The sequence below is a fragment of the Manihot esculenta genome, chromosome 7 (assembly GCF_001659605.2).
Source record: "Manihot esculenta cultivar AM560-2 chromosome 7, M.esculenta_v8, whole genome shotgun sequence".
Lineage (NCBI taxonomy): Eukaryota > Viridiplantae > Streptophyta > Magnoliopsida > Malpighiales > Euphorbiaceae > Manihot > Manihot esculenta.
The window spans coordinates 29,662,839-29,687,646 of NC_035167.2; the positions used below are offsets into that span (position 1 = coordinate 29,662,839).

A 24,808-nucleotide genomic window follows, 5' to 3' on the forward strand; every position below is an offset into this window, starting at 1 on the left:
TTAGATTTTATTTATTTAATATCTTTTAAAAAAATATTTTACATAAAAGAATTTTTATTCATAATATGTATTTAAAATTTAATGTTTGATAAAATATTAAATTATATAGTATTTATTAATATTTAATATTTAATTATTAAAAAGTAAAAAAATCGTTATTTTAATATTTTTTTTGACAAAAATGTGCCAATTTGATCTGAACTTTGGGTAAATTAAACGGGAAGCTTAATTTATTTCAAAAAACAAGAAAAAAAAAAATCAGGAAGCTTAATTTCAGAGAAAATTGAATACTGCCCAAATGAGATTTATTCTCCTGAAAATTTGCTCATCGTTTCAGAACTTGTAATTATAAGAAGGGAAAACCTGTCCATAAAAACTTGGAAACAGTATTCATTCTTGTCTCTATCTGCTGGTCGTTGAGCGTGTATCATCATTACTTGCAACACCCAAACACCCAACGGGAGAGATTCTGCAGACCTAGAGATTCTGCACACCTCTGTAGATATACTGGTGCGAAACTCACAAAGCTCCTGTAAAGCTCGAATCTTGTCATATCTACATCTTCCAGGATTCGAAGAAGAAGAAAAGAAAAGAGTTGGCCGATCAAGAGCATAGAGATTCATTCTTCTTCTTGCTCCTTCCTTTAGAGCTTCCTGTAAGTGATCTTCATTTCTTTTATCTTTTTTTTTTCTTAATACAACGGGAAGAATTTATTTCTTTTGTATATGTGCCTATTGATTGAATTGGTTAATTGATTGCACATCCACATTATGGGAACTGGATCTTGTTTAATTCATGATTTGGTTATGAGGGCTTGATTTAAATGATTGATTGAAAAATATCAATGCTCCACGTTATGGGAACTGTGTCTGTTATACTGCGTGATTTTGTTATGTGGGCGTGATTTGAATGATTGATCTTTGGTTTGGTGTAATTTTTCCTTTTCAGTTATGCCTTTGTTCTTTGTATGAGTAATGAGAGCTACTTGATATGAGAATGAGTTTAATGGTTATGTTAAATATTTGCTGTTAAGTTTGTTCTCATAATTGGTCTAACCTACACTAGAATTAGATGCATTTGTTTCAATCTCGGAAACCAACTTACAAATGATTAATATTACCTATTTATTAGAGCAATTTGGTTCTATTGCTTCCATATGATTCTCAAATTACAGTATTTACTGAGTTTGTCTCAAGGAGAATGAATTTTCTTTGTACTATCAATTCAACTTTTTTGTTGTATATGGGTAAGAATTGCTTCTTGATATATATAATTAGTTAGCTTCATTAAAGCATTTGGGAATTAGGATTTCAAAGACTGGGAGGAATGCTCGAGCCTTGAGACTTGACAAGATGCCTAGTGTGATAATAATGAGGAGATTGGTTCTATGAGATATTTAAGTGGATGCAAAATACTTTAAGTTGATATAGAGCAACCATCAGTGCTTTTTGGCAGTTCTTTTTTTTTTTTTTTTCTCATATGCAATGGATATGCAAGTGTAAGGATTGATCTCCGAGCATAAAAAATGAGATCCTTGTGCTGTTTTTCCTCATTTTTGTGGCAAATCAAAAGATAACCATAGATTGTGCCTGCAAAAACTGAAGCCTATACAGTATACACCTAATAAAAGCATCCAGATCATGTGTTAGAGAATATGTTAGATGAGATGGATACCTCTGCCATTAACGACGACTTATATAAGCATTTCAACAAAAGAACTGTTTATCCTGTTGTTTTAAGGCTTGAATATGCTATTAGATGGTGGAGAGATGTAGACAGCAGTTTTGACAAAAGATATGATGTTCTATATTGGCTAAAAATTATTAAAAAAGAAAATTCCCAAAAATTTTCCCAAGGTAGGCTTGAGGTTGATTTTTGTTAAATTTAGTCATGAAAATTTTATTTAAGATGATGATCTCATATGGCTATTGGCTGCCCCCACTGAGAACTCAGTTAATTTGGAAGGTTATCAATCAGGGGACGGATAAATGCTGTTTGTTTGGAAATAGTTAATAGGATAGTACATGAGCAGTGATCGTAGCAAAATTGAAACACTACCCCTACATAATTTCTTAGCATGTTATGCCTTGAAGTTTTTTGTAAAGACAATCATTCCTCAATTATTAAGTGAAACTATCATAATTGAATGGAGAAGAGACAGAAATTATATAATGTAGTTTGTGAATCAAGTAAGCAATGATGATAGCGACACGAGAATGCTTTCTCTATGTAATTCTCTTAGGACGTTAATACTTGATTAATATTTTTCCTAAGGATTGAATCATTCCTCTCTTCTTGAGTGAGCTAATATATCATTTAACAGAGTAGAGATAGAAAGTTTTTTATTATTGTATAAATACATTAGATAATTAAAAAATTGCAGGAGCATTACACCCCGTTATCCAGGTCGGCCATTGTACCCGAAATTCAAGGAGGTTTAGATGAACTGATGCACGAGCTTCAACTGGAGGAAGAGTATTTAAGAAATATGAAATTATTCTTTTGCAAATAAAAAGATGAATCTCAAGTTGTCAATGGTACACCGTTATGCATAAGCAATTAAAACTTCAGATGTATTTAATACATTTCTTTTTTTTTTTTTTAACCTCAAAACTGTGGCATGAATTAACCAGTCTGGTGACAGATAAGGAATTTATGTAGTGTGTTTGATAGTAATATTTTCTATTTGTGATTAGAAGATGGATGTATGATATGCACCAGGTAATGCTTTATAAACATATAAATAAGGTGTTGTGATGTGATGAGTATTCCATTTTCTCTGATTTATGTTTCTATTAAACCATTTCTTCTTAACCTTGAACCAAACAATCACTGTTTTAAAACAATAAGCCATGCATAGCTTGAATACAGAATTGATAGAAGTGAAATTTGCTATGCAGCGCCACATATGGCACTCGATTACAAAGGTGAATAATTGCAAAGGCAGAAACAATCCTTACATTGTACATAGAAACATAATCACAAGGTTTTCAGGTTTTATATGCTAAGGTAATTGCTGTTGTCATTAGTTAGTGATAGCATGCAAATGCGGGGACAAAATATTCATGTGTTGATGGAGATATCCTTTCTTCTGCTTTAACTCTCTTTATTTCTTGTGTTGAAATACACTTGCATTGTAATTTTGACAAAACAATAATGAACTGTCATTTGCCATCAACAAGATGCATGGATTCTCCACTGTTGATGGCTTTTTGGAGATAACTGAGTGCTTGGCAGAGATGATCAACTACGTGGCAAATGAACCGTCTGTAGGGCTTTTCTATGTTCAGCAGCACACACAAAATGCAGTTCCCAATGTAATTAATCTCAAAAATAATATTAAAGAGAAGACACATGAAACAATTTTGCATACTGAAGACTTAGAAGATTCTATCGCCGTGGTGAGGTCAATGAAAGATTGTGGTTTCCCCATTGCTGATGAGATGATTAGAGACATCAGGGCATCTCTAGCTTTGATGTCAGAAAGACAACCAAGAAGAGGATTACTTCATAGCGCAACTTCAGGTTTTCAAATAGGAAGAACTAGGTCATGGGGACCGTCCACTTGGGGTCATAACAGAATCGAGCAGGAAAGCAGAAGAACTAGTAATTATCTTTCATCTGTATTTAAGACTGCAAAAGAAACGGCAAGCAATTTCAAGTGGCCACAGTTTGAGCCGAAAGATTCAATGCCAACTGCAGCTGAGAAACTACAATCTCATAATAATTCATCTGAGTTGGTTGCATCTGCCAGCACTAGTTCATCTTTGCCTGATATGGAATCTGATGAACAAGCAGATTCAATGCCTTTGCCTAGTCAGGCTGCTGATGATCTACAAGCAGAAGATGAACAAGTTGAGATGAACTTGCTGCCTCCCAAAGTAATGTCCCTGTTGGAAAACTATGATGAGTTCAAGGCTGATAAGGAAGCCAAACTGGAGGAGTGGTTGGGGGAGACTGGTGAAATCCAAGATAAATTGCAAGAGGACAAGTGATGGGGATTCGAGGGTGTTTTCTTTAAATTCTTTCTTCTTTATGATTTTTCTTCTTCCTAAAGAAACGATTTAGATGCTGAGGAAGTTTTTCACTTGTAAAATCTGTTGTTTGTAATATACTGATGCCTGGATGATGATTATATGTATTTGATTCATCACAATAAAATTTTCTGATGAGCAGCTTTTGTTGGTTCTGCAGAACATCTCAAGTTTCTGTAGATTGTGTTTGCAACCAAATGAAAATAGAATTCATTTTGTTTTCCACTTGTACATGAATTTACACTAAATTCATCTCTGTTTGATATTTTCATTTTAAATTATAAAGCCATTGTAAAATTTTTTTTTCAATCATACATGAGTTAATAGAATTCAAAACTAGAATGTGAAGGCATTCATTTACTCTGATGTTCCTATGAATGTTATGGGCATGGTAGTGAAGACTGCAACCAGAGCAGGTCATGACCTCACAGGGATTGTGGACAGATCTGTTTTTAAATTTTTATTTTATGCAATTTCTCAATTAAATTTTTAAACTTTACAGTTCAAGTTATTGAATATCTCAAGCCAGAATGCCTCAATATAAAGAAGAAGAAGAAAAAGAAGCAGACATTAGAGGACTGGCTCTTAGCCTCTCCTAGTATGAATCCAGAATCCATAAAAGGAGGTGAACTTATTGTTTCCAAACAATTCTTCAAAAGGGTACATTCATTTTCTTCCATGGAAGCCCATGAAGGGGTTTTCTCTAAAGAAAGAAGAAGATGAGTTTCTCATTGGAAAGTTTGGTGATGATTGATAGAGAGACTCATGATCAAAGCTTTTCTTCAATATTGGATGTTTCTTCAATCACCACAAGGAGGAAGACTAAGAAAAGGGTTAGCTTTAGATTGCCTGAAGAGACTGACGTAATTATATTTTACTCTCCTAAGGATTCAATTATGGTGTGTGACCAAGATTGCTTTACCTAATATGTATAAGCTTATGTGGAGTTAATTTACTGTTTAATCTTTGCATCAACTAATTAATTTGGAAGAAAAAGGGAAAAATCTTGTGTCACTTTTGATATTGTAGTTAATTTACAATCCAAGAAACCATGCGGCACTTAGCCTTCCCTCAAGACTAAGTCAGTCTTACACCGCTTCCAGTAGCTCAATAAGAGAGCTAAACTAATACAACAGTATATCAGAGTAGGGCACAACGGAAGCAACAATGAAAGCCTCATAAATAGAAAGATAGAAGGAAGAATTCAATACGGCAGAGTTGCAATAGAGGAGCTTTTACTTTTATTCACTCAAAACCAACGAGTACATGGATCATACTACAATTGAACACAAGAGTTACTGGACACACTTTTGAGAGAGGGACTCTCGGCTACACTTTGCCGAGTTCACTAGAGAAGACTGTGGAGCAGCAGCTGAATTAGATGTTATTTCTTCCTATTTAGAAACTGTCTCTCATATATAAATAGGTTGTAATATCTATTGTGAGATAATAACAAATATTATATTTTTACAGATATAATAATATCGAAAATAAAATCCTACTCATGAACTCTCTTCTTGGTGTTAATAGAATGCTATTCTATGGTCTTAAGGGTAGAGAAGCAAAAGGAAATTGCTTTTTATTCTACAGATCATCTGACCTCTGCCATGCTTGATGAGGGGGCCTTGTTAGATTAATTGCCTATCTCGTGGACTAGAGAAGCTGAGCTAAGCATTCCTCTAAGCAACATGAGCCGAAATATTCAAGTTTCAAATACAAGTTCAGACCTTCAAGATGAAGAACAGCTTCAAGGAAGATTTCAAATGCTTCTTTCTCTTCTGCACGTAATTTTCCATAGCTGGAATTGCAAACCTCGTAAATTAATCATTGGTTACCTTATAAATAATTTTTATTTTACATTTACTTTTCTGTATCTAAAACAATTTTCAACAATGTATATAAAACCATTCAATCATTCAAGAAAATATTTTTTGCTTCTGCTATTATTTTGTACAGAATTAGTTCCAAGAAAAGCAATGTGATAGATTTCGAATCTGGCAGATACATTAGAGATCCTTCTCTTTTGAATCAATGAATATATGCCACCAAAACCATGGACATACTATAATCCCAAGGTGGAGAGGAGGAATCTACTGCTAGGGTAGAGTGAGTTGTTAAAGCCAATAGATAGAAGAAAATAATGTAGAGTTGTTAAAGCGATCATCCGTTTGGTAAGATTGATTTTGTAAAAAAAGAAATCAAATGAATTGTTATAAGATTATGTATGATTTTATTTATTTTAAAAAAAATAAAAAATTTATAATTTAAAAAATAAATGAAAATTTTCCATTTTAAATAAAAAATTAAATTAAATTAAATTTTTATAAAAAATTTTATTCCAAACAAGGTAATTTCCACTTTGAAGAAAAGGGAGATCAATTGAAGTTGATATATGTTAAGGCTTGGTTCATATAGTAAAATTTTAGTAATTTAAATTGTAATTAGAATAAAAATTTAGTTTAAACTTAATATGTGAAAACATTTACAAATTAAAAATAAATTATAACTTTAATGGTACACATGGTTATGTATTTTCAAAACAAATTATATTATTTTAAAAAGCACATTATATTAAATTATGTACAAAAAAAATGCAATATTTTCATGAAAATCATTAAAAGAGTAATTTTAAAAAATAAAATGTTCTTTAAACAAAAAAAAAATCATAATATAAAAAAAGAATTTATTAGATATATTATTTGTTATAAACTATTTTCTTCTACTTTATATTTAAATAACTATAAATAACATAATATTTATTATGTTATAAGAAAATGATTATTTAAATATAAATAAATAAACTTCATTGCTAAACAAAACTAAATCGATTAAGAGAGTTAAACGATCAATCAAAAATGAAATATTTGTATACGACTTTGATTTATTTTATCCTCGTAATTTCCGTTATGGCAACTTGCATAAGTCTCTTCACAATGGTCAGGAGCTTGCTTTCTCATTGCTTGGAATGAATAGGGTTCAATGGGTTGTGTCCATGTGGACAAGGTTTGATCTCATGGTGGGTTAATAGATTTAGATGGATGGTTAGAAATTAACATAGTTTTGATTCGAGTACCTTTGAGTGGTTTTTTAGAGAAGCTAAAAGTCTATTCGCTCATACGATTGTTTGGTACTTTTTGACTTACATTTTATTATATTGAAGTAATATTGAAGTAAATATATAATGTGATTTATTAATTGCGAGCAGTTAGTTAATAAATAACGATTAGCTCAACCTTGAATCACGATTAGCTCATACCCTAAAATATTGCACATGCAATTATAACCTTTGTGATATTTATGAACTTGATGACCTTGGAGGTCAACTTTTTCTCCTAAAACCCATTAGACTGTACTTGACCCATTCATATCGAGAGATCCTTCAATCACTAAGATCAATAATCTCTCACTAAAGTCAGAGAATCTCTGTATTTAATTTAAAAATCAATAATCTCTATATGTCAACTATCTCAATATTTAATCCCTATATTTAAATTAAATACATATTTAAATACATATTTTGAAGTAATTAATCGATCCATTCCATATATTAGTATACCAAATATTAGTAAAATCAAAAATACTGATTCTCTGATTTTCGTACTTGTAAATTAAACTTTGTACTGTTCGATTAGACCGGAGGAAAGGGTTCACACGACCGTTATTTCTAAATCCCATATCTTTTATAGGCTATCACATCATATAACCAAATGCAAAACTTTTAATCATGCAGATGCTCAAAAATCCCAACTACCAATCCCACTCTTGCTTGCTTTTTTTTTTTTTTTTTTTAACTTTTTTACCATGCAAATTGCACTTATAAGCCTGAAAATCAATCTCGTAGTCTATATGCCTTTTGCCTCTTGCTATATTTTCACAGAAAAAGCTCCAAGTATCGCTTGTGAGTCTCTTATTTGCCAACCAACAAATTATTTTATAATGAAACAACATCAAATGCAAATATTTAAACTCGTATCTAGACAACAGTTCGCTAGGAAAAACAAGGAAACAGCATGTTCTTTGAACACAATGAGATCCAAAAATGCAGAGACCTGTAGATGAAGATTTAACTTATTGTGAACAGCCTACTTGAAGAGACTTCGGGTTGAATTTAATGTACTTGTTTGGAAAAGTCAGAAATTATTGAATCAATCTTGAGAAATAACATTATTTTGGTAGATTTCTGTGGTTCTTAAGATATTAACCAATTCCAATTTCTGCTGAATAAAGCAATCGAAATGTCCTTATTTCAGCATAAGCTATGAATATTTGGGGGAACCTACATGTTGCGAAAAATTTGAGCTCCTCAAAAACCCAGCTCAGTTCAAGACCCTAAAACAAAATGAGAAGTGAACGATAAATATACATATTTGAGAAATATTAACTGAATTAATAAGCATTTCCAATCAAGAGTCAAAACTTACTCTAGTGTTTCCCATCATGGAACTGAGCGTTTTTTGACGACTTGAAAGTTTCCAAAAATCTTTTGGCATTCTCCAACTCTTGCTTCTGTCTTGTCTTATCCCAACTGCGCTCTTTAGCCAGTATCTCAATGATACGTGGCAATGCCCGGCCTGCTGCATCAGTATCCAGGAAAGCAAGCCGTGATCTCCTGGCAATGAAATCAACAGCAGATTCACAGTACTCATTTCGCGCACAGTAGGCAACCTCTGCTTCGAGAAAAGGGTAGCCATGGGCCAGCCGCTTCCCTAAACCTTCATTCTGAATATTAAGGAGGAATCATAATGTAAATTGCCAAAAAGCCACATAGAGAATTTGGTTCAGATACTATGATATTCCAAAATAATCAAAATGGCATGATTAGATGAAAATCCAAATGTAAATCCATAAAACGCCACATTTATCAAGCTTTAGATGGGCCAAACTAAGGTTCAAATAATAGAAGACTTGAAATTGAAAACCAAAAGAAAAAAATGCAAATGTAGATTTTCCAATTGATCCAAAAGACTGAAGTTTGCAATTAAATTTTGAAATATAATAACGTGCATTAAAAATCAACAGAATAGTCATAACTCAAGTTTTGTTGCTTTTCACAGGACAAGGGATAGAGGGCAAGGAGAGAGCATGTAGATAATAAAGGCAGGCCCAAACCAACCTGTGCTATAGCAGCCACTCGTTCTGCCAATGTACCGTATGCATGTGATAAATGCTTGGCAGCAGTTGTGTCCATGACTCCAGGGACGACTTTACCACCATATGTCCTCTTCATGCGTACATATTGCTGAGCAAGAACAGTGAATGATGAAGGCTCCCATCCATCTCCACCAATCAGCCTGAGGTTCTGCGTTAAACATCCATTTGTTGGACTTAGTTTTCCAGACTTTATAGCTGCATCAACAGCATCTTCTGCCATGCTGAAAACCATTTCCAAGAAGCATAGTACTTAGCACAAATAAGGTATGATGCAGTTATTTTAACAAAATAAATGGGAACACTCCCGGCATTGCCAATTCTGACTTGCCAGTTATAGCCCCCTTCTAATAATTACATGAGTATTAAGAATTGCTGCTCAAAATTACCTTCGGTATGTAGTCCATTTTCCACCTGTGATTGTGACCAAACCAGGATAGTCTTCACACACAACATGATCTCTGGAGATGCTCTCAGTGTTCTTTGCTGATGGATCAACAGCCAATGGGCGAATACCACTCCAGGCTGAAAGAACATCTATGCGGCGTACCTAAATTACATAATTTAGTATCAAAACCTAACCAAATTATGAAGAATTGCACGACTAAACCAATTCTAGCATTTCATGTTGAATGTGGACAAAATATAGAGATGCAACATATCACAAATTAACCCATCCCAATTTCCAACTTCTGAAGTCATGCATAAGGTATAGTACACCTATCCTCATCAGTAAAACTTCTGTAAGCCATGGTACTGGACCTAGGCCCAATATTGATATTGCTCAAAAAACAAGCACCTTCAATATACTTCAAATAACTAAGAAAATATTGTTTGTTCTAAAATGTTCTGTTATATTCATGTTTAATCCTCAACAAAAATTAGCAAAAAAATTAAAAATATAAACAACTACTTCTATAACTGTTCTACCATTTGCTTCATGATGCCATAAGAATTTCAAAAATAAGTGTTAAAATTCAACACAAGCAAAATAATTTAGATACCTTAACACTAAGGTAATCTGAGATAGCATCAAGTATAAATTGGATCTCATCCTCATGAGGTTCTGGAAGCAAAGTGATAGTAGTGTTAGAATCTGTAGTTCCAGCAACCGTTCTTCCCAACCATGGCAGCATGAAAACAACACGTCCATCCTTTGTTTTAGGAACAATCAAACCCATTCCCTCAGGAGAATAATAATCAGGGAGAACAATATGTACACCACTGCTAGGACAGATCATAGGTTGTGCATCATTCTTAGCCATTTTCCTTACAGAGTCGCAAAATGGGCCAGCCGCATTGACAACAACTTTTGCATAGGCATCAAACTCTTTGCCTGGTTGAGAACAACATATGATACCAATAAGAATAGGAAATCGGTGTAACCACAAGAAACAAAGGGGTGCAAGCATGAAGGTATAGCATATCCATGCACATTAAGTTTCACATCTATTACAGACTGCAACCTAAACAACTGATCATAATACAAGGAAACAACAAACTTCAGAAAACACAGTTGACCTGCTTCTGTACTACTGATTGCTCTCAAAGGTAAGGGACTGTTTGCTTGTGAAAATTGAGGATTTGTTTTGAAAACATTTTCAGCAGGAAAAGATGCCTTTGAGTTTGCATTTAAATATAATAATTTTTCAAAAAGGAACTTCCAAATTTCCAAATTTATACTAATGTTGAATAGAATTAAACTCATTTTTTAATTTATTTTTTTAAATAATCCTGTAAACTGATTTTTTTACCCTTTTTTTTGTTTTAATCATACAGGTTTTCCATGTATTTAAAAATAGAAACACATAAATATGATCTTTATTTCTTATTTTATACAACCAATACTACCATGGGCACCACCATATTATCACCATAATTGGCAACACCATCAAGACCACTACCGATATTTCCAAAATAACATTATTCAAGTTATAGGCAACAATTCTACCCATTAGATGAATGTTACTGAGTTTACTTTCCTGTATGATTGTTTTCTTTTAAGCAGAAGACTAAGAGCTTCAGAAAGTAAGTTATATTACAGAGTAAAACCATATACAATGAAATACATTTTCTGCTTGAATATTTTCAATTTTCCTTCATAGATATCCAAAATACAAGGAAGATTAATAGAAGTGGCTGGCATACAAGTACTTAGGTAGAATAGAATATTTAACTGGCATACAAGTACTTAGGTAGCACAGAACATTTAACCAGCCACTCTTACAAAAAAATTGTAATGTTGACAAATTTATCAGCTCAAAAACCTATTAACAAAATTCACATACTGCGTTTATAGTGCTCTTCAGTATCATAGTCCAATTATTGACTGAAATATTGACTGAAAGGGAATTAAGCAGTTAAGTGGTAAAGATATTGAGCAAACATTTATGGAATTAACCAATAAACATTATACCTGATATGTTGTCCCGAATACGTGCGCCAATTATCCGCTCATTAGCCTCGTCCTTTAGGAAAGATATCACTTCTGCATGGTTGAGCACTGCTGCACCAGCTAATGCAGCAGTACATGCCAAAGCAACATTAAGCCTCGAGTCATTCATCTGACCATCATAATATACCACTGTGCCCCTCAAGCTTCTATCTTTACCCTTTTTTGCAAGAGTAGGAAACAATTCAAGGGACTCTTGTGCAGAATAATATCTGGATAAATGTAACAAGCGTGATCCTGCGACTAAATCATACATTTTCAAGCCTATCCAATAGTATACTGCCTCAAACCAGTCAAAACAGGGTGTCATACAAGGCAAAGCATGGCACAGATGTGGTGCATTGTCAATAACCTGTTTCCTCTCTTCAAGTGCATGGAAAACTAGCTTCAGTTGACCATAGTCAAGATTAAACACGGCTTTCTCCAAGTAGCGAACTCCTGTAAAAAAAATGACCACAAAAAGAAATTCAAAAATAATAATAATAATAATAAACCGAAGGTTCATAAAAATGCAAAATAATGCAAAATGTAAGGGGAAAATTTTTCTTTTAGTATATACAGGCAAATCTTTAACCATTTTCAATGTCCTTCACATCAGCAATACTCATACAAAGTAGAAACATGAAAAGTGCCAAGAAATTGACTGCCATTTCAATCAAGTTATGTTATGATAAACAATCAACAGAAAAAATAATTTAGCAGGTTCTGTGGCATAATTTTAGAGTTATGAACAGGAATAAGGAAGTCTATGGCTTGTTTTGCCCATCTAATGAGACCAATCTTAGATAGCCACAAGAGAAAATCAGATTCATGAACAAAAGATAAACGAGGGTCCTTTCCTTGAATTTACGAAAATTACACAATTGCACTTTGTACTTTGTACTTTGTAGTACTACTGGACTCCTTATGTCCACATTTGAAGTGATGGAGTCGCCAGAGAATCGAAATCAACAAAAATGCACGACTTCAAAGTTTTTTCAAGCAAGCTTAATTTTGCCATATGATCATGCTCATCCATATTACATTTCTACACATAATTATATGCAGTTAAAAATGTTGAAAGCGACTTGCCTCCATGAATTAGTTTCGTGGACCTTGAAGAGGTACCAGAAGAGAAGTCCTCTCTCTCAACGAGACCAACGCGAAATCCTCTCGTGACAGCATCGAGCGCCACTCCAGAGCCGGTGGCACCACCGCCGATCACGAGAATATCAAGGGGGTTAGCAGGACTTGCGCCAGTCAAAACCGACTCCTGAGATGCACGAGACGGAAGGACAGCGTTGGGATCAGTAATTTTCTGCCTAATGAAGTCGAGAGCAGGCCCACCGCCGCGGTCATTGGTAGCTTGGTTGGGGGAGAAGAGGATGGAGCCTCCGGTCGCTGCGAAAGTAGCAGTAATAATAGCGCCGGCACCGAGACGGCGAAATCTGGTGGCGGAGGACATAATTCCGATATGCGAGTGGAATGTATTAGGCGACAGATGTAAGCATGGACTGGAATACTGTTATGGGAATCCGCGAAGTGCTTCGGGAATCGCTGAATTATAGATTTCCTAAAATGCCATTTCCTTGGAGAGAAAAGAACGTTTTTGCGAAAAGGTTAAAATTGGATATAATTATATATGTCCAATGAATTTTATTTTTCATCTAAATTTGTTCTTTAGATTCATAAATTATTATTTAAAAAGCCCAAATTGAGGAGAGTATATGTTTTTTTTTTTTAAATAGGAGGTGGGGTGTCGAACCTTTGACCTCACAATTCTATAAGAATACACTTACACCAGGCTAAGTCTCGGAGTGCATATGTTACATTTCATCCTCTGCCAAATAAATTGGGAGGGTATAATTTACACTCCATAACAATAATAATTTTATTTAATAGTTTAATAATAATTTATAAAAAAATTAAAAATAAATTTAATATTTAAATCTCAACTATATCATGTAAAAATAAATTTAACTTGCTAAACTTTTCTTATTAGATTGAGTTTAATGTAAATTGACTAATAAATTTTAGATACAATCCACCATCATGTTGACAAAATAATACAAAAAATAAATGATTAAAAAATTTTATTTATATTTACGTTAAAATTATATTTATTTATTTATAACATGTTAATAAGGCCATCTCCAACCCTATGCACCATTTTTTGCACTATTTTGGTGTTTTGCACTAAAATGGTGCAATATTCTCTCCAATCTTCTGCACCAATTTTAACACCAAAAATAATATTTTATTTATATTCTTCTCTTTTTAATATTATATTATTTATTTTACTTTAATTTTATTTATATATTTCATTCAAAAAATTCATATAATTTTATATATTCACTCTAAATATTTATATATTTTATATTTCCATTCAATATTTAAATATTTAATTATTTTATAAATAAATAAAAAAAATATATTAATTATAAAAATGTATTAATTAAATAATAATTATAATATATGTGTCATTTTACTAATTTATTTATATTATTCTATATAATATATTATAAATATTATTTATAATTATGAATATATTAATTTAAATTAAATTTTAATAATTATAAAAATATAAAATAAATTAAAAATATAATAAATTATGAGAGGAAAAAAAATTAAACTTAATTAAAAATATATATAAATTTTAAATTATATTATAATTTAAAAAAATTGAAAAAATATAAATTTTAAATTATATTATAAATTAAAAAAAAAAAGAGAATGACGCTGCTACAGTGTCACGCCATAATCCCGTAGCGGTGCGCCAAAATCCCGTAGCGGTGCGCCAAAATCCCGAATTTTGGCTTGCGTTGGAGGGCCATCTCCAACGCCAAAATAGAAATTGGCGCAGCGTTGGAGATGGCCTAATTATATTATGTTAGAAATTAATTTATTAATTCAATTTCATATATTTATAATATAATTTATTATATGCCACGTGTTTATCGGTAATACATCAATTCATTTTTTATTAGTCAACCCACATGTAAATATTTATTATTTTACAATAGTATTTAAATTTACTTTATTAAAATTTATTTAATTTCTATATTCATATAACAAGTTACATGGTTTTGTAGTTTTTGTTAAAATAATAATTAGTTAAATATTAAAACATTCTTTATTTTTAATATTAAACAATTAAATTTTTTATTTTTATATATTATTAAATTATGCATATTAAAATTAATATATAAACATTATATAATATATTATTTTATAAATATTAAATATATTAAATAAGCAATATTAGTTGCATCAAACCTTCTTAAATTGTATCTATTCCTGTCAAATTATATCTTATCATGTTAATCCAATATCATTTAAATCAATCATGTCATGGCATGTTATTCATGTTAAATCTTGTATCCGTCTCTTCAAATTCTCTAAGATATTCTAATTTGATTAGGTCTCATCTAATTTTTCTAGAAGTGTATTGAATAATTCTATTGCCACTATACACATTATCTTTATTAACTTTTACAAGCTTAGTAAAGTAGTGTTTTTGTTATTTCCTTTCCCTCTTGTAATTATAAATTCCAATTTTGATGTTGTTTTATGCTCTTTGCCTCCTTTATGCACTATCAAACTTAATTATAATATTGTATAGAATTATTATTTCTTACGAACAGTAGCGGAGTCAGGAGCTTCTCTTTGGTAGGGCACCGGCTGCGCCGCTGCGGCACCTTCATCCTCCTTCAAAACATTTTTCGATCGCCGGTACGGCACGTGCCCTCTTGCCGTATCTTCCCTCCGCCACTGCTTACGAACCGTTATTGTTGTAATTATCATAATTAAGTCGATAATATATGGTATTGTGAAGAGAATTTGGTGTTCGTCTACTACTTGCAAAGAAAACTCGTACTCTATTGACAGGATTTAGTGTTGGTCTACTAATTGTGTGAAAAAATAGAGTCAATAAAATTATGGAATGATAAGAGTATTATATTATTGTTAAGTCATTGACCATAAATATAAATTTAAGCAGTAATTTAGTATTTTTAGATATATTACAGTGTATTTGTAATTCATAATATATTATATTGTGAATTCATTTTAATTATATTTTTAAACAGTTTGTTTTTTTAAAGTTAGACGCATCTAAGAAATATAACCACTAAATTCATATTAAAACCAATAATTTTGAAAAAATTCATTTGTGGTATTAAGTGTAAACACACTCATTCACGGCGGATGTAAAATTTAAAAAATCAATCCATGAGACATATTTTCAAAAAGATTTCAACTCAAGTTTCATGTCAGATCACGCACGCACAATTCTCCTCTTGATTTATTGTGTTTTTTTAGTTTATAAAGCGTTTTTTTTATCTATAGACAAATGAACACATACTGCAATCACTCGATTCAAGTTAAAATCATAATAATTTTAATAAAATTTTTAATAGCATAAGTCAACACACATTCATTTATATTTTTAAATTATTGAATGAATATTTTTTAAAATTTATTTTTTTAGTGAAGTTTTACATTATAAATATATATTTAATCAATTTTTAAATAATTAAGCTAAAATAAAAAAGAGAGGAAGATTCAAGTGATCTAACCACTTCGAAGCTTTGTTGGTAATCATATTTAAAACATGACGAGAAGGCGCATGGCTCGTGAGTGGTGACTCGGTGTTGAATGAAAAAAAGGCTCCTGAGTCACCATCCAAATAGTTGGCAAGCAAAGCTCGTGACTCCTCCATACCGAGTCAAATGGAAAGTTCCACGCCAACCACAAACCAATTAAATAATAGGCCGTGTTTGGCTTTATTTAATTTTTTTAATAATAAAATATTAATGTAGTAAGAAGTTAAGCATGCAAAAGTTGGATTCTCTAATCATTTACTTTAATTATTAATATAATATAATACTAAAAGGGAAAGGCAATACTTGGATTATTATGTTAATCAACATTCATTGTCTTAATTAGTGCACTTATCGGTAATTTCATTTTATAAACAAAAGAGTTAAATTTTCTTTTCGAGATTAAAAATGTAAAATTTTATTTTTTAATTTTAATTTATTTTTAAATTAAAACGTAACTAATACTTTGAAATTCTGATAAAATCAAATAGAAAATTTGAGTACTTTCTTCGCTCTATCAAAATTTCAAGTGAAAAAATTTAAATTGAAAATTAAAATTTAATATTTTTAACTTTCGTTTTTGAATAAATTTGAAATTTGAAATTTTTTTATATTTCAAAAATTATAATAAATAATAAATAAAAGATCAACGTATATAAAAAGTGCATGATAATATATTGATAAGAAATATCACCTGCTCATTGATCAATAATTCCATGATTATAAGCATTACAGAAATCTGCCTTCTATCATAATTTTATGTGAAAATTATACATATTCAGTGAAAGGAAATTTTTGATAAAAAATTGAATTTTTATAGTGTCCGAATCTTTTTTTCACGAATAGACCACGTGACTTTATTTTACAGTAACAATTCATAATTTACTTTGGATTATATTTTCAAACTGACTTTTACTTTTAACTATTTTCGTATAACATCACACAAATTTAATAAATTTTTAAATAATTATGTCATATTTAATAATACTAACCATTACTCAGTTAACTTTTTTAATAGTAAATAGATAATATATTCTCTCAACTGCTAAATATTAATATTTTAGTTAAATTTACTTTAAAATTGATTCAGAATAAAACTGTTCAAACAGGAGCGTACAGAGAGAAGAAAAACATTTAAATCTTTATTTCTGTAGAAAAATGAGAATCGTTACAATGTCTGAAAGTTTCGCTTCCTTATATATTCCGACAAGAGCATGTGACCTATACGTGATCACATCTCCCATTGTATATTAATAAAACGTTGCGTACAAGCTAAAACGCAGCAGTGCAGCAGTTCTTTAAACTCAACACCCCCTCCTCAAGTTGAAGCTGGGAGGGGCAAAAGATTCAACTTGTGTGCCAAATAGTTATGACGGCTTGCTGGGAGTCCCTTAGTGAAGATATCTGCCAATTGCTCTTGAGTAGGAGGATATCTAGGAGAAATAAAGCCCTGTTGAAGTTGGTTTCGCACAAGATGGCAGTCAATCTCGATATGCTTCGTGCGCTCATGGAATACTGGATTGGCAGCAATGTACACAGCTGCTTTGCTGTCACAATGTAGAGGTATGGGCAGTTTAATGAGTACCTGCAAGTCCTGCAAAATGTAACTAATCCAAAGAAGTTCACACACAGTGTTAGCCATGGCACGGTATTCAGCTTCAGCGGAAGACTTGGAAACAGTAGTCTGTTTCTTTATTTTCCAGGAGATGAGACAAGGTCCCAAATATATACAATACCCAGATAGAGACTTGCGAGAGTAAGTACTGCCCAGTCAGAATCACAATAGGCACTAAGAGACAGATCATCAGTCACAGGGAAATAAAGACCCTGGTGTAAGGATCCCTTAAGGTAGCGAAGGACATGAAGAGCAGCCTCCCAATGGGGCTTTCGAGGCTTATTCATAAATTGACTTAGATGTTGGACAGCATAGCAAATGTCTGGCCTTGTTAAGTTAATGTAAAGAAGTCTACCAAGTAACCTTCTGTACATGTCAGGCTCAGAAAGAGGCTCCCCTGAGTCAGGGGTCAGATGTAACCCTTGAGGCAAGGGGGAAGATGCAGGTTTCCATTGAAGCATGCCTGCATCTTTGAGTACATCACAAATGAACTTTGTTTGGCTAATAATTGTTGCATGTGAAGATCTTGCAACTTCCAGCCCTATGAAGTATTTCATAGGTCCCAAATCTTTAATGGTAAATTTTGAATGTAAGGCCATCTTGCATTTATTAATAGCATCTACAGAATTCCCAGTTAATATAACATCATCAACATATACCAGCAAGATCACAAACACAATGTCAGTATGCTGTATGAAAAGACAATGGTCATGAGAAGGCTGCACAAAACCCAAAGTCTTAAGGAGGGCAGTAAATTCAATGTTCCACTGCCTAGAAGCCTGTTTAAGGCCATATAAAGACCTTTTAAGCTAACAGACTTGACCAGGTTGGGCCTTGTAATAGCCCTGAGGAGGTACAATGTATACCTCTTCATTCAAATGCCCATGTAAGAAGGCATTATTGATGTCCAACTGAAAAAATGGGCCATTTTTTAACGGTTGCCAAGGCAATAAAAATTCTCACTGTGGTGAGTTTTGCAACGGGTGAGAATCTATCTTTGTAATCCAGCCCCTCAATTTGGTTATATCCTTTAGTAACCAACCGGGCTTTATATCTGTCCACTTCCCCATTAGACTTGAACTTCACTTTATATACCCATTTACAGCCTATAGCCCTTTTATTTTTAGGCAAGCTGGTAAGAGTCCAAGTATTGTTATTTTCTAAGGCTTGAAGCTCTTGCTCCATGGCCTCAACCCATTGAGGATCCTTGGAAGCCTGTGAGTAGGTGCAAGGCTCATGAGCCTTGTTAACATTACAGATGTAAGACCTGTATGAAGGGCAGAAGGACAGAGATGCTATTTGTAAAGGATCTACATAATCCTGCATCCAAATGGGTGGTTGTCTAGTCCTTTGAGTCCTTCTAGGTGAAGAACAGACTTGAAGTTCAGTGTTACTATGGCTTTGGTCATTGGCCCGGGTTCTTGGGCAATCAGGCTCTATTATAGGTAAAGGAAGCACAGGGCCCTCACTGCTATCATTATTGTGTTTGAAGGGGAAAATGTCTTCATGAAAGACAACATCTCTACTGATAAAAAAGCAATTGTCAACAATACTGTATAGTTTATAAGCTTTATGAGTGTTGGGATATCCTACCATAACAGCCTTAATGGCCCTTTCTTGGAATTTGTTCTTTCTATTGCCCACTGTGGTGGCATAGCATAAGCATCCAAATTTTCTGAGATGGTGATAATGGGGTAAGGTTCCATAGAGCCTTTCATAAGGTGTGGTCCAATTGAATTGCTCCATTGGCATTCTATTGATGAGGTAAGTGGCTGTCAGAATGGGATATCCTACCATAACAGCCTTAATGGCCCTTTCTTGGAATTTGTTCTTTCTATTGCCCACTGTGGTGGCATAGCATAGGCATCCAAATTTTCTGAGATGGTGATAATGGGGTAAGGTTCCATAGAGCCTTTCATAAGGTGTGGTCCAATTGAATTGCTCCATTGGCATTCTATTGATGAGGTAAGTGGCTGTCAGAATGCATTCTGACCAGAATTGCACAGGGATATGAGATTGAATTTTTAGGGCTCTAGCAACTTCTAAGATGTGTCTATATTTTCTTTCCACAACCCCGTTTTGTTGGGTGTGTAGGGACATGCCCTTTGGTGTATGATACCTTTATTTGTGAGCAAATCAATGTAATCATGACTCAAAAACTCTTTTCCATTATTTGTTCTGATAATCTTGATGGTTGTGTTGAATTGAGTCTCAACCATACTAATGAAATGTTTAGTTATGCTAAGGGATTGACCCTTCAAATGCATCATGAAGGTCCAAACAGCCCTACTATAATCATCAACAATTGTAAGAAAGAATCTAGCTCCAGTAATGGAGCTAGTCCTATATGGTCCCCATATGTCAATATGGATCAAATCAAAGGGTTTGGAAGCCAAAGTCTGGCTTTTGGGAAAGGGAAGTCTGGCTTGTTTGGCTAAAGGGCAAACAGGACAGCAAATCATAGTGCTATTACTAATATTTATGCCTTTGATATGTAAGATTTTATTAGCAGAGGCATGTCCTAATCTATCATGCATATCAATCATGGTCAAAGCACATTTTTCAAGGTTCTTGCACTTCACAGAATCACCTTTATTAGAATCAATCATAGTATTTACAAGAGTATGAATATTGACATTCTGTTCCATGATTTGATTTAAGCAATATCTAATATCAGTATGAGAGAAACTCATCTGATCCAGCATGAAAAGACCCTTTTGCTTCTTTCCTATTGCCACCACCTTCTTATTCAGTGGGTCCTGTATGATACAGTAGTTATGGCATATCACAAAGCAGTATCCATACTTACTTATTAGTTGACTAACAGATATCAGATTGTAATGGAATTTTGGTACATACAGAACATCCTCCAAAGTTAATTGATCAAAGAGAATCAATTTTCCAGAATAAGACACTTGTGTTGTGTTGCCATCAGAAAAGCATACAGTTATGTGTTTGTGTAAAGGATGTAATGAAGTGAAAGAAAGTCTATCCGAGCACATGTGATTTGTGGCTCCAGTGTCAATGATCCAAGTAACATCAGTATTTAATTGAGCACAACAATTTTCAGAAGTATTGGACTTACCAGCAAAATCCATGAAATGATATTCAGATTCAATTGAGGTGCTTGGAGTTGCTACTCCTTTCCCTTTCACCAGTTGATTAACTTCCTGCTTCAATGAACTTAACATTGAAGTTAGTTCACTGATCTTAGTTGAGGTGTCAAAGTGATATAGAGGGTTGTCCTCTACAGATTTAGCTCCCTTGACTGCAGCCACCATTCTGGTGTCTTTAGAACCCCTAACTGGGTGAGTTCCAGTTTTGTTCTTAGATTTGAACCAATTTGGGTACCCAATGAGTCTGAAACACCCCTCTCGAGTGTGTCCATCCATGTTGCAGTGGGTGCAATGGGCCTTTTTAATGTCTAATTTTCTAGACATGGTTTGACTCTGTGAGTAACTTTTATTTAGAAGCACTAGAGATTCTGAGTTATCATTCATAGCCCCTGGAACCTCCCTTTGTGATTCAAATTTAACAACCATGGAGTATGCCTTATTTACAGTTGGCAAAGGGTCCATTCCCAAGATTTGGTCTCTGACTGACCCAAAGACCTCATTCAGGCCCATTAAAAATTGCATGAGCTTGTTACGATTGGTTATCTCAGCAATGGCTCTGGACGCCCCACACGTACAGGTGGGGAGAGTTTCCATCGAGCCAAGCTCGTCCCAGAGCCTCTTAAGCTTGGTAAAGTAAACTAAGACAGAAGCGTTCTCTTGAGCTATGAGGGAAATTTTTCTGTGTAACTCATAAACCATGGGTCCATTACATTCTCCAAACCTCTCACTGATCTCTAGCCAGAGATCTCTGGCCGAGGCAGTGTAGATAAACCCATCCACCAGTTCTTTGGAGATGGAATTCAAGATCCAAGATGTGACCATGAAATCACATCTCTTCCATTGTTCATAATCTTCAGATTCCTTACTAGGTGCCAAAACTGTTCCTTCGACAAACTCTAACTTCATCTTGGCACCCAGGGCTATCCTAACAGCCCTATTCCAAGATCGGAAGTTAGATCCTACCAGAGGTGCAGAGACTAAAGTCATACCTGGATGATCGGACGATTGGAGACTCAGAGGATCTCCCATTCCTTTGTCTTGGCTTAGCCCCTTTTCGGACCCCCGTACTCTGCTTTTGCTCTTTTCCCCGTTCCGTCATCGCCGGATCTATCGAGGATACTCAGCAGAATTTTCATGCAGAACACAATGCGCCGCCGTGAGCCAACCCTAAGGCTCTGATACCATGTTCAAACAGGAGCGTACAGAGAGAAGAAAAATATTTAAATCTTTATTTCTGTAGAAAAATGAGAATTGTTACAATGTCTGGAAGTTTCGCTTCCTTATATATTCCGACAAGAGCATGTGACCTACACGTGATCACATCTCCTATTGTATATTAATAAAACGTTGCGTACAAGCTAAAACGCAGCAGTGCAGCAGTTCTTTAAACTCAACAAAAACATAGTCTTAAGCTGAAAATGCAAGATTCAAGTCATCAAACCACTTGGAAAGTTTGTTGGTGGTATTATCATGTTTAAAACATGACAAGAGGGTGCATGGCTCGTGAGTGGTGACTCGGTCGTGTTGAATGAAGAAAAGGCTCCTGAGTCACCACAGGAATAGGTGGCAATTTATTTATTATGTTAATCAAACATTCATTGTGAAGATTTAGTTTAGTCCTAATTAGTGATTTATAAGTAATTTTATTTCCTCTTTTCATATTCCAATGAATATAATAAATTAAATAAAAAATCAGCTTTAGATAAAAGTCCTTTTATAATAAATTTAAGAAAAAAAAATATTTTGAAGATTAATTTAGAAGTTGCAGTCATTTGCTACAGCAATTCAAAATCGATAGTTTAACTAATAAATTTTTTCACGTTATAAAAATTAATTAATAATTTTCTTTTTAATTTTTTATAGACAGTTTTTTTTCTTCATTTGAAGAGAGAAAAGAACTATAAAAAAAAAAAAAGGTATAGCAGCCCTTGTCATTTTTCTCATTTTTTTCACCATTTCCTCTCAATTTTCTTCACCATTCACGTGAATCTCTTGGAAAACAAAAGGCGGCAGCAACTTCTTCAAAGGAGGCTCTGTTGGATGGCTTTTTCATCCAATTGAAGATTTCTTCGCCTTATTTATCATTTTTTTTTACTAATTTTATATTTTATTTATTTTATTCCATGATATCTCTTGAAACGTTATGGGTATTGCATTAGTTTTCTAAGATTTCAAATATGGAGAATGTAATACTCTATTCTCAACCATAGATTTAAGCTATTTTTCTATTAATTAAATAGGTATTTAATACTTTATGTTTGACTAACTAAGGCATTGTTTGGATTTGAAAGGTGAAAATGGATATTGAAAAACCAGGATTAGAACCCATCATATTAAACTCTAGAAATAGACTAACAGTATGAGAGAGCCTTTGAATTAATTAAAAAATTTAATGATTTTTTTTAAATTTTAAATTATAAATCACGAAAATAGAAATTAATTTAATTAAAATATAATTTTAATACTGTAAAAGAAAATTAAAATAATTTTAAAATTAATTTTCTTACAATTCTAAAATACCCATTAATTAATAGAAATCGGAGATCCGGATAATTGGAGTGTGAAAATTCAAATCCGTAAAATCGCATTTATTATATCAAATTTGTTTAATTTAATTTAGCCCACTCTCATTAATAAGCTTAAATTTAGCTAAATAGAGCCGATAAGCTATTTATCAATTATAAATTTGGTCTGAGCATTCGATCGATTCGGTTTAAAATCGAACTGAACTGAATAAGTCAAACACTGAAATTTTAGTATTTATAAAAATTAAATCGAACCGATTTTGATCAAAAATCGAATCGAACTGAACCGATCTGATTCGATTCTATTCTGTTCGGTTTGATCAATTTTAATTTTTTATAATTTTTTTATTTTTTACACTTTATTTTTAGTTTTTTAAAATTTAATTAAAATATTTCAATTTTAATATAATTTAATTTCTTTATATTATTAAAAAAATATTATTATCACTAATAGGTTCAGTTCAATTTTTATATTTTTTTCTGATCAAAACCAAACAAAACTAAAATAACCGAAATTTCTAAAATTAAAAATTAAATCGAACCCAATTAAATAAAAAATCAAACCGAATTTTAAAATTACTTCAATTCGATTAATTTTTTAATTTGAACCGAATAGTGCTCACCATATAATTATTTAGATATCCATTAATGATTAATTGTATTATAAAGTTAAATCAAACAACATAAATGACACTCTAAAATTGAGAGATTTTCAATTCGAAACCTCAATAAAAAATTAAAATAAATAATTATTGACCAATAAAATTGAGAATAATTTCTTTTTAATTCACGGGATTATTAATGTAACTTGACAGTTATTTGATTAATAATAAAGTTGATCCATACCTATAAATTGATTTTTTTTTTTATTTTGCTATTATCATTGTTAATTGCAGATGTATGCATAAGTACAGTGCTTTTATATCTTTAATTGTTTTTTAATTAATGTGATTTTATATTTTTAATTAATTTTTAATTAATTATTTGATTGAATTTCGTAACGATTTAAAATAAAACTAAAGTATTTATTTAAGCGAGTTTTTGAGATGAAATAGATTTAATATAAATTTAAATTTTCATAAATGTGTCACATTTTAATATAATTATGAATATAAAAAAATATGTTGAGTCCCATATAGTTTTGAACACTCTTTTTTAAATTAATTTTTTATTAAATTAAGACCGATTTAAATTTAACTTGGTTTAAGGAAAAGTTTATAATTGAATACTAAATTAACCCTTGTAAAATTTTTGTTTGACATAAAACAATTTAAAATTTTTCAAAGTAAATTTCATGTATAAAAATAAAATTATAAATAATTTTATAATAATTTATTT

At 32.4% G+C, this 24,808-nt stretch overlaps 2 protein-coding genes across 3 annotated transcripts; one reads left to right on the forward strand and one right to left on the reverse strand.

Annotated features, from left to right (window-relative positions):
- Positions 1-230: 230 nt before the first annotated feature.
- On the forward strand, positions 231-4,196 carry LOC110607394. Of its 2 annotated transcripts, XM_021746497.2 has the most exons (3): positions 231-655; positions 2,901-3,009; positions 3,183-4,196. In XM_021746497.2, exon 3 carries the CDS (start codon positions 3,183-3,185, stop codon positions 3,993-3,995), a length of 813 nt encoding a protein of 270 aa, XP_021602189.1. In that variant the 5' UTR covers positions 231-655; positions 2,901-3,009; the 3' UTR covers positions 3,996-4,196. The 2 variants fall into 2 exon arrangements, with proteins under 2 accessions (XP_021602189.1, XP_021602190.1); XM_021746498.2 differs by lacking the exon at positions 2,901-3,009.
- Positions 4,197-8,025: 3,829 nt separating this feature from the next.
- On the reverse strand, positions 8,026-13,200 carry LOC110607391 (glycerol-3-phosphate dehydrogenase SDP6, mitochondrial). Its single transcript, XM_021746491.2, has 7 exons — positions 12,706-13,200; positions 11,599-12,072; positions 10,187-10,518; positions 9,572-9,732; positions 9,148-9,406; positions 8,456-8,753; positions 8,026-8,363 (listed from the first exon to the last, which is right to left on the reverse strand). Exons 1-6 carry the CDS (start codon positions 13,076-13,078, stop codon positions 8,457-8,459), a joined length of 1,896 nt encoding a protein of 631 aa, XP_021602183.1. The 5' UTR covers positions 13,079-13,200; the 3' UTR covers positions 8,026-8,363; position 8,456.
- Between the last annotated feature and the right edge of the window lie 11,608 nt (positions 13,201-24,808).